The sequence below is a fragment of the Thunnus maccoyii genome, chromosome 11 (genome assembly GCF_910596095.1).
Source record: "Thunnus maccoyii chromosome 11, fThuMac1.1, whole genome shotgun sequence".
In the NCBI taxonomy this organism is placed as follows: domain Eukaryota; kingdom Metazoa; phylum Chordata; class Actinopteri; order Scombriformes; family Scombridae; genus Thunnus; species Thunnus maccoyii.
The window spans coordinates 1231202-1244378 of NC_056543.1; the positions used below are offsets into that span (position 1 = coordinate 1231202).

The following is a 13177-nucleotide window of genomic DNA, read 5'->3' on the forward strand; positions in this document are numbered from 1 at the left end:
AGAGAAAATAACAAGGGACCAAGGATCGAGCCCTGAGGAACACCGTAGAGAATGCTTTACTTCTCGGAAACATAGTCACCAAGACTAACAAAGTAGTTTCTGTCTGTGAGGTAGGTATTAAACCAGCTCAGCGTGGTTCCTGAGAGACCGATCCAGCTTTCGAGTCTGTTCAGAAGTATGAGGAGGAGGAGAACAAGAACAGAAATGTTCTTTTTATCTGCGCTCATTCTAAGATCATCTATGACTTTAGTGAGAGCAGTCTCGGTGCTATGTTTACCTCTGAAACCAGACTGAAATTTTTCATAAATATCATTGTTATGTAAGAAAGCCTCTAGCTGTATCAACACTGAATCCCATCTCTTTTGAAGAGTGACTCATGATCCCAGAACAGGTTAAAATTGTCAAAAAAAGCCAAGTTTTGAGCGCTACATGCTGAGTGGAGTCAGGTGTTCAGGCTGAGAATGCGGCTAAAGCACTTAGCTCCGCGTCCGAAAGAAGGAATAGGCCCACTGATAAAAACAGACTTTCCAGTGTTCTTTAAAACATTAAAAAAGGAGATTAAAGTCGTTTTTGGTGCGCTCAGACTCCCGACAGGAAGTGTCGTTCGTCCCAACACGCAGCGCTATACGTGAGATGGAGGTTGGGAGTGAGGACAGCAAGTACAGGAGTTTGTCCAGAATCACGGGTACTGTGGCACCAGGGAAACAGTGAGTAATAGCATTAATGAAACAGATATCCCTGGTTATGGAGTCACCGATGATTAATGTAGTGGGGGGAATGAGAAGACGAGGAGGTGAAGTGTGCAAGCTACCTGGACTGGGCAGCGGGCACTCCTTCTGCGATGACAGCTGTTCAGGTGGGAGAGTCTATGCAGGTGGGCAGGAGCGAGGAGACTCAGCCCGAGGAAGATTTCCCGAGCGTCTGATGGCGGCCTCCTGCAGCATCCTACGGCGCCTATTCCTGTTCGTGGAGCAGCGACCCGCCCGTTCTGCGCTGGCCACAGGTGGAGGAGACACAACGGTGACGGGAGGGGCCGGAGTGGGGTCCGCTGGCATGGACGTCGGGGGGTCTGCAGGGGCATTACCAGGATGGACCGGAGCCTCATCCATCAGGGAAATGAAGCGAGTAGAGAGAGTGAAAGGAGGTGGCAGAGAGACTCTCCCTTTGACTAAATCCCTCTTTTGGCTGCGATGAACCACCTCGGCCCAGGATGGCTGGGACGGCATCGGAGTGGAGCTGTGGACCGGGGCCATTCCCGTGCCGACCTCTGGATCAGCTGGCAGCTCTAATGCAGCGGCGGTGGTGGTAGTGTCCGGTGCCCCTGCAATCAGCTCTTGTTCGGAGGAATGGCCACTTGCTTTGGCTGCAGGACTCTCTGGGCAGGCTGTGCCGGTGTGCACCGAAGGCAGCCAAGGAAGGGTGGCAGCAGAGGCCGAGATCAGCTGTGACATTGGGGAGGAGAGCGACTGGGCTGCCGGGGCGATAAGGCTGGAGGATTGCATATGGGAGATATGCTTTGCCTGGGCGGCGGCGATGGAGATAAAGCTGTCAATCAGCTGATCCTTTTTTCGAAGTTCTGTCTTTAGGTGGTGGATATCCTCCTTCAACTGTGAGTACTGATGATTGCAGTCCACACACACAGCCATTATGGCTGAATTTACTGTAGAAATCAGGTCCTTAAAACCGCTTAAGATCTGCGTCCGATGATTGAAAAACCTTATCCAGTTAGAATGTAGGGTTAAAACGACCAATATCTAAATGAGTATTGAATAGATATGGCATAAAACTGGTTAAAAACTGGATAAAAGGCGATCTCTGACACAGCTTCTGGTGGGACACAACTTCTGGCGGGCAAACACAAACCCAAACGCCGACGCATGCGCCCCCACAGAAAAACTCCCAGAGCGACTCAAGATGGCAGCTCCTGATAATGCAATACTTTGGCTTCATTTTGCATGGCAGCTGGGAGTGGAGACACGTCGTCCATCTTTATATACAGACTGTGGTTTTAACCGCCCTGTAACCACCTCCTGTCTCTCCACAGGCTGACAAGTCCTCACACTACCTGCCCAGCAGCAACCTGCAGACTCACACAGACGGGCTGCTGAAGCAAGTAGCACATCAGACACAAATGTTTTTCTGGAGTTTGTGGACACCAAGCAGAGCTGAAACTGAACTGGACTTAGATTCATCAGGTGGAAACAACATGTTGCAATGTGTCTTCTGGATGTTTGCTAATATGTTAGCCCCAACTATTTTATAATATGATAATGTGTCATGTGACATGTTAAGATGCAGGTTTGAGAAAGTAAAGTTTATTATTTTTGTTTCAGGAAATAATAAAAAATCTCAGGCAGAGAGATCTTTGAAGCTCTCTCAGCAAGGTGAGTTTACAGTACTGATAGATTTAATTTTATATTTTGTAAATGTATAAATGTTAACAATGTTCTTTCAGCAAGGATTTTTTTTTTTCACCAACTTCACGGAATTCAGTCACAGTGAAAGTCTTCCTGGTCGTTACTGGTGAAACCTTTGGTGCCCATGAAGTCATACTGGAGCAAGTAAAGAAAAATAAACAGCTAACGGTGGAAACCACCACAGACCTCCAGGGATGTGACATCATCATCGTCTTCTGTCCAATCAATTCTCGTCTTCAATCAGATGTGGAGGCAGCCATGAGAAACATTACAGGTGAACTTTTTTTTACTTTATTATACAGCTCAGTGCTCTTTATGTAGACGTGTGGACAGTAAAGGTGGTGATGTGTAATGAGCCCGACCGGAATTAAACTATACGAGTTTTTAAAAAGTTGGAATTAAATGTACAAGAATGTTGTAATTTTAGTGTAATCTGTAGTTTTGCATAACTGTCAAGTATCAGTAGGGATGGTATCATGAGAATGTTACTGATACAGGTATCATCAGTACTGCTGCTGATCGTTATTGAGTACTTATCAGTAATCTTATTAACGTCCTTCCATCCATCCATTTTCTGCCATTTATCTGTGTTTGGGTTGTGGTGGCAGCAGACGGAGCAAAGTAGTCCACAAGTCCTTCTCCACAGCAACGTCCTCCACTCCTCCTGGGGGCCAGAACAGACATGTGATCCCTGTCTGTGGAGTTCTGTAACTCTACTCTCTGATCACACCAGAACATGGAGTAAAAATCTCTATCTAGACATTAGAAAAGACAAGGAGACTAGGGTAGAAAACATACTATAATTGTTAATGCTCAGTTGTGGTCTAAAACATCTCACTTGACTGCGTTGTAAGATTATATGCTGCTCTTCATTTTATTGAAACTATGAAAAAAAGGCTGGTTCAGATCAATGACAAGACTGGATTCAACTTGCAAAATGATCCAAGATGTCTGATCGTAAATGTTGTAAAACTGGGCCGTTCACTTCAAACCAACAAGAACAGACAACCGTTTTTTTATAGCAACAACGCAGTAGCATACCTCACTACTTCTGTGTAGATACATTGCATTAAGTGGATTAGCTGGATTTCCATTTGTGTTTACTTAGCAAGAAAAAAGAAAGAAATGGATGACAGTGACAGTGACACCTGCTTGCAGTGTTTGCATGAACACTTATAAATAAATGAGCGAGCTAGGAAACCGAGGATCTGGAGCCATATTTGGCTACTACTAACTTCAAGTAGAAATAAACTTTCTTGCTTTACCTTATCATTAAAATGTAAATGTTTTTTATCTATCTTTCATCAATAAAAGTAAATGTTTGATGCCACCGTATACGATCTCCAGAGAAAATGATGATGATGATGACTTACGGCAGAAAGGAAATGCGTCAACCATTGCACCACCAAAAGAGGAAGAGGAGAGTGTTTGTAGCAGTGGTGTACTCTCTCTCTTGTGTTGTGTTAAAGGACGACACGCACACTGTCACTTTTCAGCTCTGATCCAGATTTATTCCGCCTGGTAACAAACACAGTGGTATTAGGTCTCCACAGCCAACTCTCACAGCAGAAGTTGAATAAATTAAAGCTGCAAGCAGCGTTAGTCGGGACCTCGCACTCTGGCCCGTCGGGATCAGATCATTTTGCTTTTTAAAAATGAGGGATATTTCTTACAAGTGTGGTGTGCTTTTATTTTGAAAGTTTGATTGACATGTGTACTGTCAGGTGTGTAGGGACAATAAGTAACTGCAGCTGGACACAGAAAAATACTCATATATTTGAATGGAGAGTGTGAACGAACCCACACCTTTTTGAACATTTACTGCTTCCACATAGTTTTAGATACAAACTTCATTTGAACTTTAAATGAGTCACGAGACTTTGACCTACAAATCTTGAATTTACATGTTTTTTCTATCTTTTACTGTTTTTGAGATATTAGAGTGTGAGTTTTAAAGTCTTTTCTTGCTCCTCCTGTGATTTTATAATGAGTGTGTATTGCGGAATGTTTCACAGCACTGAGGGAGTGACATCACCAGGAGCAGTTGGAGAGGAGGATTTTAGAGTACGCTTCTTGTAAAATCTCCTCATAAAGCTCATGACTTTGGCCAAATCTAACATTAAAAATCATATTTTAGTAGGAAGTTCTGTGGGGAATCCATTAATACAGGTTTGAAAGTGGTCAGACTTACAGTTTAGACGTCAACAGCCTCTGTTTGACACAAAGTTCATGCCCATAGATTGCCTCCCCATTGTTTTACATTGTAAGGTGTGATGTGGCACTGAAACTTTCAGGGCTTATCAAATCTAAAGCGTTCGACTTATTACAAAGTTTTTAACAACTTTTTTTTCAGCACAGTGTCATAAGTCATGTATTAAAGATTGAAGCCGATACCATTAACAACCTCAGAGGAGATAGCGTTTGTTTGGGGTCCAAAATTGGAGCAAAGTCTTATTTTGAAAGTCTGATTGTGGATTTCTTGTTGGATTTAGGTCAGGGGTGTCAGTGTATGATTTGTAGGTCTTGATGAGACAAATAATTGAGTTTTGGTTTGATCTCTCTACGACATTCCTACAGGCTGTGGAGGCCATTTTAGTTACATAGGTGGCGCTAGAGAGCACATTTTGGCACTTTAGGGGTTAATTTTTACATTTTATCAAATTTTTCACCAGACCTGATGTGTCACCAAATTTGGTGAGTTTTTGAGCATGTTTAGGGGGTCAAATTTAGGTGTGATGTCCCGTAATACTAAAGAAAGAAAGAAACAAACAAACAAACACACAAAAAATTAAAGCTGCAAGCAGCGTTGAACGGGCCCTTGTGCCTCCACGCATGTCAGGCTGCAACGCAATCGAAGGGCTTCTGTCATGGCCATGTAGATGTCTTCAGACCCGGGCTGTTTTCAGACAGTGCAAGAAGGAGATAAACATCACTTCCTTTGTCCACTATTTTGCCTGCTGCTGGGGCTACTTCACTGAAATTTCATAGGGGGCGCTATTCAGCCAGTTTGCATCACTGATGGAATATTCTCACGTAGACGTGTTCAGGCCGGGAGAAGATTAGTGCAGACTGGAGCATTTACAATAAAGTTATAGCAACTTCCTCTGTCATGGCGAAACATCAAATCTCAACGTTGTGAGAATTTTCTGCAGTTAGACATGTCTGTCTTGCTCACACCTGTGTCATCAAAATTATGCAAGTTTATGGCCCTTTCACTTGAATTTCAATTAGTAAAGTTTGGTTGTAAAACAAATTAATTTCCTAATTTTCATCAAGTCTATTTTTAGAAAAGTAAAGACTTTTAACCCACATGACCTGGTCAAAGTTTGATTGACATGTGTACTGTCAGGTGTGTAGAGACAATAAGTAACTGCAGCTGGACACAGAAAAATACTCATATATTTGAATGGAGAGTGTGAGTGAACCGCTAGGTGCTCAGGCCCTAATAAAGGAAAAACTGCAGTACAGAGCTACAAAGTTTAATTTTGATGGTATTTTTCTACAGCACTTTATCACTAAACTGTCACCCTCACTCCATTTTTTCCCTTCCCCTCATAGGTCATCCCCACCACTGAATTATAAATATAAGACCTATAATTAATGTAAAATAAATGATAATAACACCAAACTTCATACAAAGTTTGTATATCATGTACTGTATGTATATAGGCCTTTCTGCTGTATCCTACAAAAATGAGCTGCATTCAACCCCCACACCAGTGGTGGCTGGTGACTGAATTGGGGAGGACAGGAGGAAAACCAACATACTGCATCAAACTATATCATTGTCCCCCACCTGATGAAATCGGAGGGGTGGAGGGCAATTTTATATGCCAATAAAACAATTTGCTTTTAAAAACTAAAAACCCTGAGTAGTGTAAAGTCTGCTTCTTTATAGACATTTAGCATTTACATATTGTTTCTAAACAAAGAAGAGCTTGTTTTAGCCATGCAGTGGTTCAGATGTGTGATTTTACCAACAAAATGAAATTCAAATTTATAGTATTGTTCTATTGTGACAACAGATTTATGTTCTCATCAAAAACAGACAAGATATCACATGATTTACATGTGTTTCCTATGTATTTTCTTAGTATACAGAAATATATAAAGTACCACAAAGCTTATAATGTGATACAGGAACAGATCAGTGCTGAATACTAGAAAGACTGAACACTAAAAACATTCACAGATCTAAAAGTGAAGGTTCACATCAGAAAGTATTAATGCATGTATCAAATACATGACTTACACACTCTTATCTATGTACATGACATACAAAATATAGTCTACAAAGCTGACATGTTAACACTAGGGGTGCAACGGATCACAAAACTCACGGTTCGGATTGTATCACGGATATGAGTCACGGATCAGATCATTTTTAGGATCAGCAAAAAAAAAAGGAGACAAATAAAACTTTGTTCTCTATTTATTCTGTAACACACTTACAGCACAAAACAGCAATGAACTTTTGCCCATGGTCTTAAATGAAAACAACATTTAAGATGTCCAATGTTTAAATAAAATTAAATAAAATATATGAAATACTCAATGCTCAGTTATTGCAATATGAGGCATGATACCTTCCTCTTTTAAACATGGTAGTGAATGAAACAGCCTCTGTCCACATCATCAAAACTTGATGATAACTTAGAAACATGAACACACGTCTTGTCCTGCAGCTTGTTGAACAAGCCACCAAACAAACATTCACCGCTAACGTCAGTTAGCAGCTAGATGCTAATTAACTGCTCAGCTGCAGCACATCAAACAGCGTGTAAACATACCTACAGATGTCACTTCAGACCCGTTAGATGCTGGTTTGATCGTTACCCTTCAAAATCCCTGTTAGTGACACGCTGTCTGCCCATGACTTGTACTTACAGCAGTTTGTTCACTTTGTCTTAAATGAGACATTAAATTTTGCAATTAATCCGCAGTTCATATGCCTGCCGAACCGTGGTGGGCGATCCGTACGGATCACGGATCAACTAAGTTACGATCCATTACACCACTAGTTAACACTTGTTATTCTAGTTACTTTAAGCTTATTACTCAATATACGGCTCAGCTTAAAAACGAACTAAAGAAACTGTCAGAAGCAAGCAGCCAGACCTCCTGCACACTAATCATAGAACATCAACAAGTGACTGAACAACCACTCAATTAAAAACGGGATCAATTCCACATGAATGAGTGGGTCCAGACAGCTCACTGTAACTTCAACAAGCTAACTACCCACAACACATTATATATATATCTCTGCTGCATTCTTGTTAAGGATATAAATTCACACAACAGCCACACAGAGAGACCTTTAACCATCAGAGATGAAATTAGCGACCAAAGAGACAGAGAGAGAGAAGCTGTATCTGACTCACGTCATCTGATGTCTTCTTCTTTCTATCATGGAGATGAAGTATTCATGTCATAACATCCATTCGTGACTGTTGGTCATCTTGTTTGTTAGTTAACAGAACTTTATGGCTGCTGCTTAACCAGTCTGATATCATTAGCAACAATGACAAACAAGCTAACTCTCCTGGTTGTTTCTCCGGTTGCTTCTCTCTCCAGCCGCTGCCTGGCGGTATCCTGCTGCTGCTGCGCTGCACAGTCCAGATCATTTCTCCCATTAGCTTAACAACAGTCCTTGACAGTCCTTCCATGGATGTATAAAGAGTCCTTCAGGCTGCTACAACAAGCCAGCTGTTGCGTTGGCTAACGAAAGGAGCTATCTACTGCTGCTACTCTGCCTTACAGTGGAGAGAATTGAAGATGAATTCTGGAAACTATTATTGGACCAACTCGATGTCTATTGCATTCTGGTTGTTGATTGATTAGGGAGGACAGCCTCCCTTGGAGCATCATTTTACGTGTCTTTTCCAAAGAAGAGAGAAAAAATATGTTGTAAATAATACTGAGATTTGGTAATGGTTTTTTCAACCAAATATTCTTTTATTTTTTAATCTTTTTCTTTTCATCTCCTTTTTGCCTCTCAAAAAATAGAGGAGGATCAACGTCCTCTACCTCTATGGACCAGCCTACACTGTGTGTGGCACACACCCCTCCCCCCCTTTCTCCCTTCTCTCTCTCTCCCTCTCAGTTGGAGAGGAGAATGTTAGAGTACTCTTCTTGTGAAATCTCCTCATAAATCCCATTACTTTGGCCAAATCTTACATTGAAAATCATATTATTTTGTGGGAAATATTTTGAGAGTGGTCAGACTTATAGTTCAGACGTCAGAAGCCTCTGTTTGACACAAAGGTCATGCCTCCCCATTGCTTTACATTGTAAGGGTGATGTGGCACTGCAACTTTCGGGGCTTATGAAATCCAAACCGTTTGAGTTATTACAAAGTTTTTTAACAACTTTTTTTCAGCACAGTGTCATTAGGCATGTAATTAAGTTTGAAGTTGATACCATTAACGCTCTTGGAGGAGATAGCGTTTGTTCGGGGGCCAAAAATGAGGCAAAGTCAGGCTAATTGCAGACTTCCTGTTGGATTTAGGTCAGGGGTGTCAGCAAATTATTTGACAGACATTTAAAAGCAGAGAGTTATTTGATTTTAACAGCAGGAAGAAGACCATTACAGCAGCCATACAGCTAAAGTTAAAGTTTTAGCTATAATGTAACTATTCTGCATTAAAATGTCTAAAAACAACTAGACCTATGTTATATATTTTGTTGAGTTGTGTACTTACATTATCCCAAATGTTTCCAACAATTCTCAAACCCAGAGAAATCTGTAACTTTAATTAAGGTAATGTTGTGCCCTTAAAACAGGGAAAATAGTGAGAGGAGAGGGATGAAGAAACTGGCACACTTCTCTTACCTTCACTTGTTTTGAGTCTTAATTATATACAGTACAACCAAATTCACACATTTTTCCCGTATGAATACACTCAGGACCAGTTTCCACAACTAAGTTATCCTCCTATTTTTTTCTAAATAATGTAAATTATATTTTTAACCAGTGTGCAACATAGACTTTAAGTTAGATGAAATACAGTTACCTAACTTATGTATTTAAGCTGACACATGAACTAACTTCTTACAGTAATAAAATAACATTTTTAAGCACCATACAGAAAGTGTGACAAGCTAAAATGCGAAAAATGACGGAACAACAGTAGGATGCTAGAGCAAGACAAGCTAGCAGTAGCTAGCTTACACGGTGTTAAGTGTTAAGAATTAGCCAGAAACTCTTTAACAACATAAAAATATAAAATTCACCTCTTTCTCTTAGAATGAACAACAAGGACAAAATAACAATTATCAACAACATGTGTCGCTAAGTTTATAGTGCTTTGTGTATGATAATTACCTTAAAACAGGGAAAATAGTGAGGGGAGAGGGATGAAGAAACTGGCACACTTCTCTCGCCTTCAGTCGTCTGTATTGAGTGAGTGAGAGGAGCGCGATTCCCCCTACTGGAGCCCTGAGGCATTTCCATTAGATTGACGCACAATCAACCCTGAAAAAGAACACACATTACCTACACTCTGGCTGCATATTCTCCACAGTGATAACCTTAGCAACATAACCGAAATAACAATGAAATTATGTGTTAAGAAGATGGAACACAAGGAATATAATTGCATAACTCTGAAAGGAATAAAATTATCTTTCTGAAGAATCAAATTATTATTAAATTCTTAACTGCTACAGTAACGGTCTGTTTCATTTGGTCGCCTGTCAATGGCGTCATATCCCCTCTACTAAAGAGTATACACACACAAGATAATACATCAGTGTTATGGTTGTCCACCAGAAACTGTCATAAATGGACTTTTATTCAGTTTTAAGCCATATTTTACGATAAACCTTTTAGATGTTGGTAGTTTTTAACCAGATGAAGGATTTTAGTCATTGGACGTCCGAATCTTACGTTATCAGAGAAACAAGCTGAGCAAACGTTAACATCAGCTTGACGTCCTGTGCTCACCGAACAGCATCAGAGAAACACTGATTTTTTAAGTGAAACTGCTTTGTTCAGTGTTTTTACCTGTTTTAATCACTGGATCTGTTTGTTCTGGAGAGGAGGAGACATCTGTGGATAATTCGGCTCCCCATGAAAACATCCTGAACGAAGAACACTGAAGTAATCCTGTCCTTGAGAAGCTAGTTGTTTAACAATGAAGACAGCTCCCATGAGCCCAGAAATTACATATTGTGCATAACTGTGGAGTTGAGAACTAGTGTTATCATGACTGCAGAAAGCAGCAGCTGCTTTGTTCAGAAAATCCAAATCACTGAACATACAGTGTCCTGCTCTTTTAATCTGCCAGTGTTACTTCTGTTACAGCTGTTTTACTCCTGGTGTTAGGCATGTTTTCACTCTTGCCACAGTTAAGCATTTAAGAATGTAAACCCAACCATGATGTGATCACTTGATAATCAGTGATCATCATCACATCACACAGCTGCAGCAGATTATCACTGATATATACTCCATCTCATAACATTTTTTTCTGGGCTCTTGCAAGACTTGCATGACATGCATAAACTATCTATCTAGACACACCATCAACATTTCTCCTGTCAGAAGAGTTCTTGTCTTCACATGAACCAGGATGAAAACAACCTCCACTACATGTTCCTCATATTCCTCTCTCCTCTCCTCTCCTCTCTTCAGATGAGAAACCTGTCATCCTGGTGGCGATGCATCACACCCGAAAACCAGAGCATTCAACTGGGAGGACCGCTGTGTCTGAGAAGTTTCCAAATGTTGTGTTGGATGTTCACGTTCTTTTCCATGAGACAGTGAGCGGGTTATTGACATGTCCAAGAAATGATCAATCAGTCAGTCAAATACAGAAAGAGTTACAGAAACTCAGTAAACACATCTGTAGTTCATGATAGTTTTAGTGGTTTTAATGGCTGCATTTGGAGCAACAACACAAATGAAATCAGTGAAGCAGCAGCATCATTACATTATGTTTTGTCTGTGCTCTTCCATGGTGATGGCTCAGGGGTTCAGGTCCTGGAACCAGCACCTGGACGTTCTCCAGATCACTTTCTTCATATATGTTATAAATCCAATATAATTTTCCATCCTGCTTCATGCTATATTTCTGTGATTGGTCCTTTTTTATCTGTTCTATACACACATCATCTATTACATGTCTGTTCTACAGAGGGATCCTCCTCTGTTGCTCCTCCTGAGGTTTCTTCCATTTTTTTGCCTTTAAAGTTATCTTTTGAGGGATTTTTTTCCTTATTTGAATCGAGGGTCTAAAGGCAGAGGATGTTTAAGCTCCCTGAGGTTAATCTGTGATGTGTGATATTGGGCTATACAAATAAAAACCAACAGGACTTGACATTAATAGTCATTATTAATTAATGAAGTAAAGGGTAACGCTTTATTTTACAGGTCCCTTAATTTTATACTTCTTTTTATTTTTATATATATATTTTTTTTATTCCCTGCAAATTAGAGAATAATTTGCAGGTATTTAGGGGTACGTTTTTTGGACACCTTACAGAAAGGATGGTGCAATTTTGTACAAATTATAAGAAAAATGAAACAAGTGTTAAGTTGTTTAAGTTGGTAAGTGCCCACTCACTCACTCAAGACTCTAATATGCTAATATGTAGTTTGACACACAAAACTACACACTGAAAAGTATTTTCAGTATTTTCTGTCAGTAAAAGAATTGTTAAGAATCTAATTTATTAAGAATTTTTGCAAATTAACAACTATGTATGAACCCAAATACAATGAGGAACATGTGCCAGCTAAAACAACCTATCACTTTTTTTCAGTTTTTTCTTATTTGTACCAAATTGCAAAACCATTTCTAGGAAATGCTCTAAATTACTGTTAAATATCTGCAAATTACTCGAAAATTTCCAGGGAATTTGTATGGAATTAAATAAAGTGTTATAAGACCTGCTGTCAGCATCGTGTGTGTGGTTCACTGAAATCTGGTTTGTTCTTTTCACACCAATACTTTTAATTAAAGTCATAAATCTTCTACAGCTGAATGTGAAAATCAAACAGCAACATTAACAAGAAACACACACGTTTGATTCCAGTCATATAATTGTATGAATTTATACACAGTGGCTGCAAATAACCATTTTCATTATTAATAATTAATTGATTAATTGTTAAGTCTATAAAATATTTTTCAGAAATATGATAAAAACACACAAACAATTGTTTGTTTCTCTGTCTGTTTGGTTATATATAAAAAAAGGTGTGAAGCTTTTGAATCTTTAAAGTGGTTTCATGTTGGCTGAATAAAAAAAAGATTCTCAGATGTTTGTAGTGAACAGAATAATTTCTTCTTGTTTAAATGTTTTTAGTTGTGAAGCAGATCTGTGGTGTTTGGGATGTTTTCCAGAGTAAAAACCAGCCTGTCAGCGCCCTCTGGTGATGGAGAGGCAGCGTTCAGTTTTTATGTTCCACATATCTGAACAAACTGCAGGTCTGCTGCAACTCAGTTCTCTTAAATCAAGACTGAAGACTTTTCTGTTTGCTGCTGCCTTTTATTACATCAAATTTGAGGCTTTTGATCAATATCTTACAAAACACTGTAACTTCTACTATCTGTTTTATCTTTTATGTTTTATTTAAAGCACTTTGAATGTTGTTGAAATGTGTGAGACGTGTTCATATCTGTCATTTATGTTATTGATCTTCAGCTCCTTCCATCTATATAATGTGTTAGACATGTTGATGATAAATATGCAGGTGAGGGAGTGTATCAATAACCCCTTTAATCTCCTGCACTGAGCCTTTTGCCTTTAAA

At 39.7% G+C, this 13177-nt stretch overlaps 2 protein-coding genes across 2 annotated transcripts in view; both read left to right on the forward strand.

The window, feature by feature from the left end:
* LOC121907556 overlaps window positions 1-12054 on the forward strand; it is a 128658-nt gene extending 116604 nt beyond the window's left edge. Inside the window, exons 23-26 of the mRNA XM_042427184.1 lie at window positions 2045-2195; window positions 2334-2384; window positions 2494-2691; window positions 11056-12054. Of these exons, the coding sequence (XP_042283118.1) occupies window positions 2045-2195; window positions 2334-2384; window positions 2494-2691; window positions 11056-11279 (624 nt within the window). The 3' untranslated portion in view covers window positions 11280-12054. The remainder of the gene's footprint in view (window positions 1-2044; window positions 2196-2333; window positions 2385-2493; window positions 2692-11055) is intronic.
* Window positions 1-13177, forward strand: part of LOC121907568 (interferon-induced protein 44-like) — a 198666-nt gene that overhangs the window by 12484 nt on the left and 173005 nt on the right. The gene's annotated exons all lie outside the window — the stretch shown is intronic.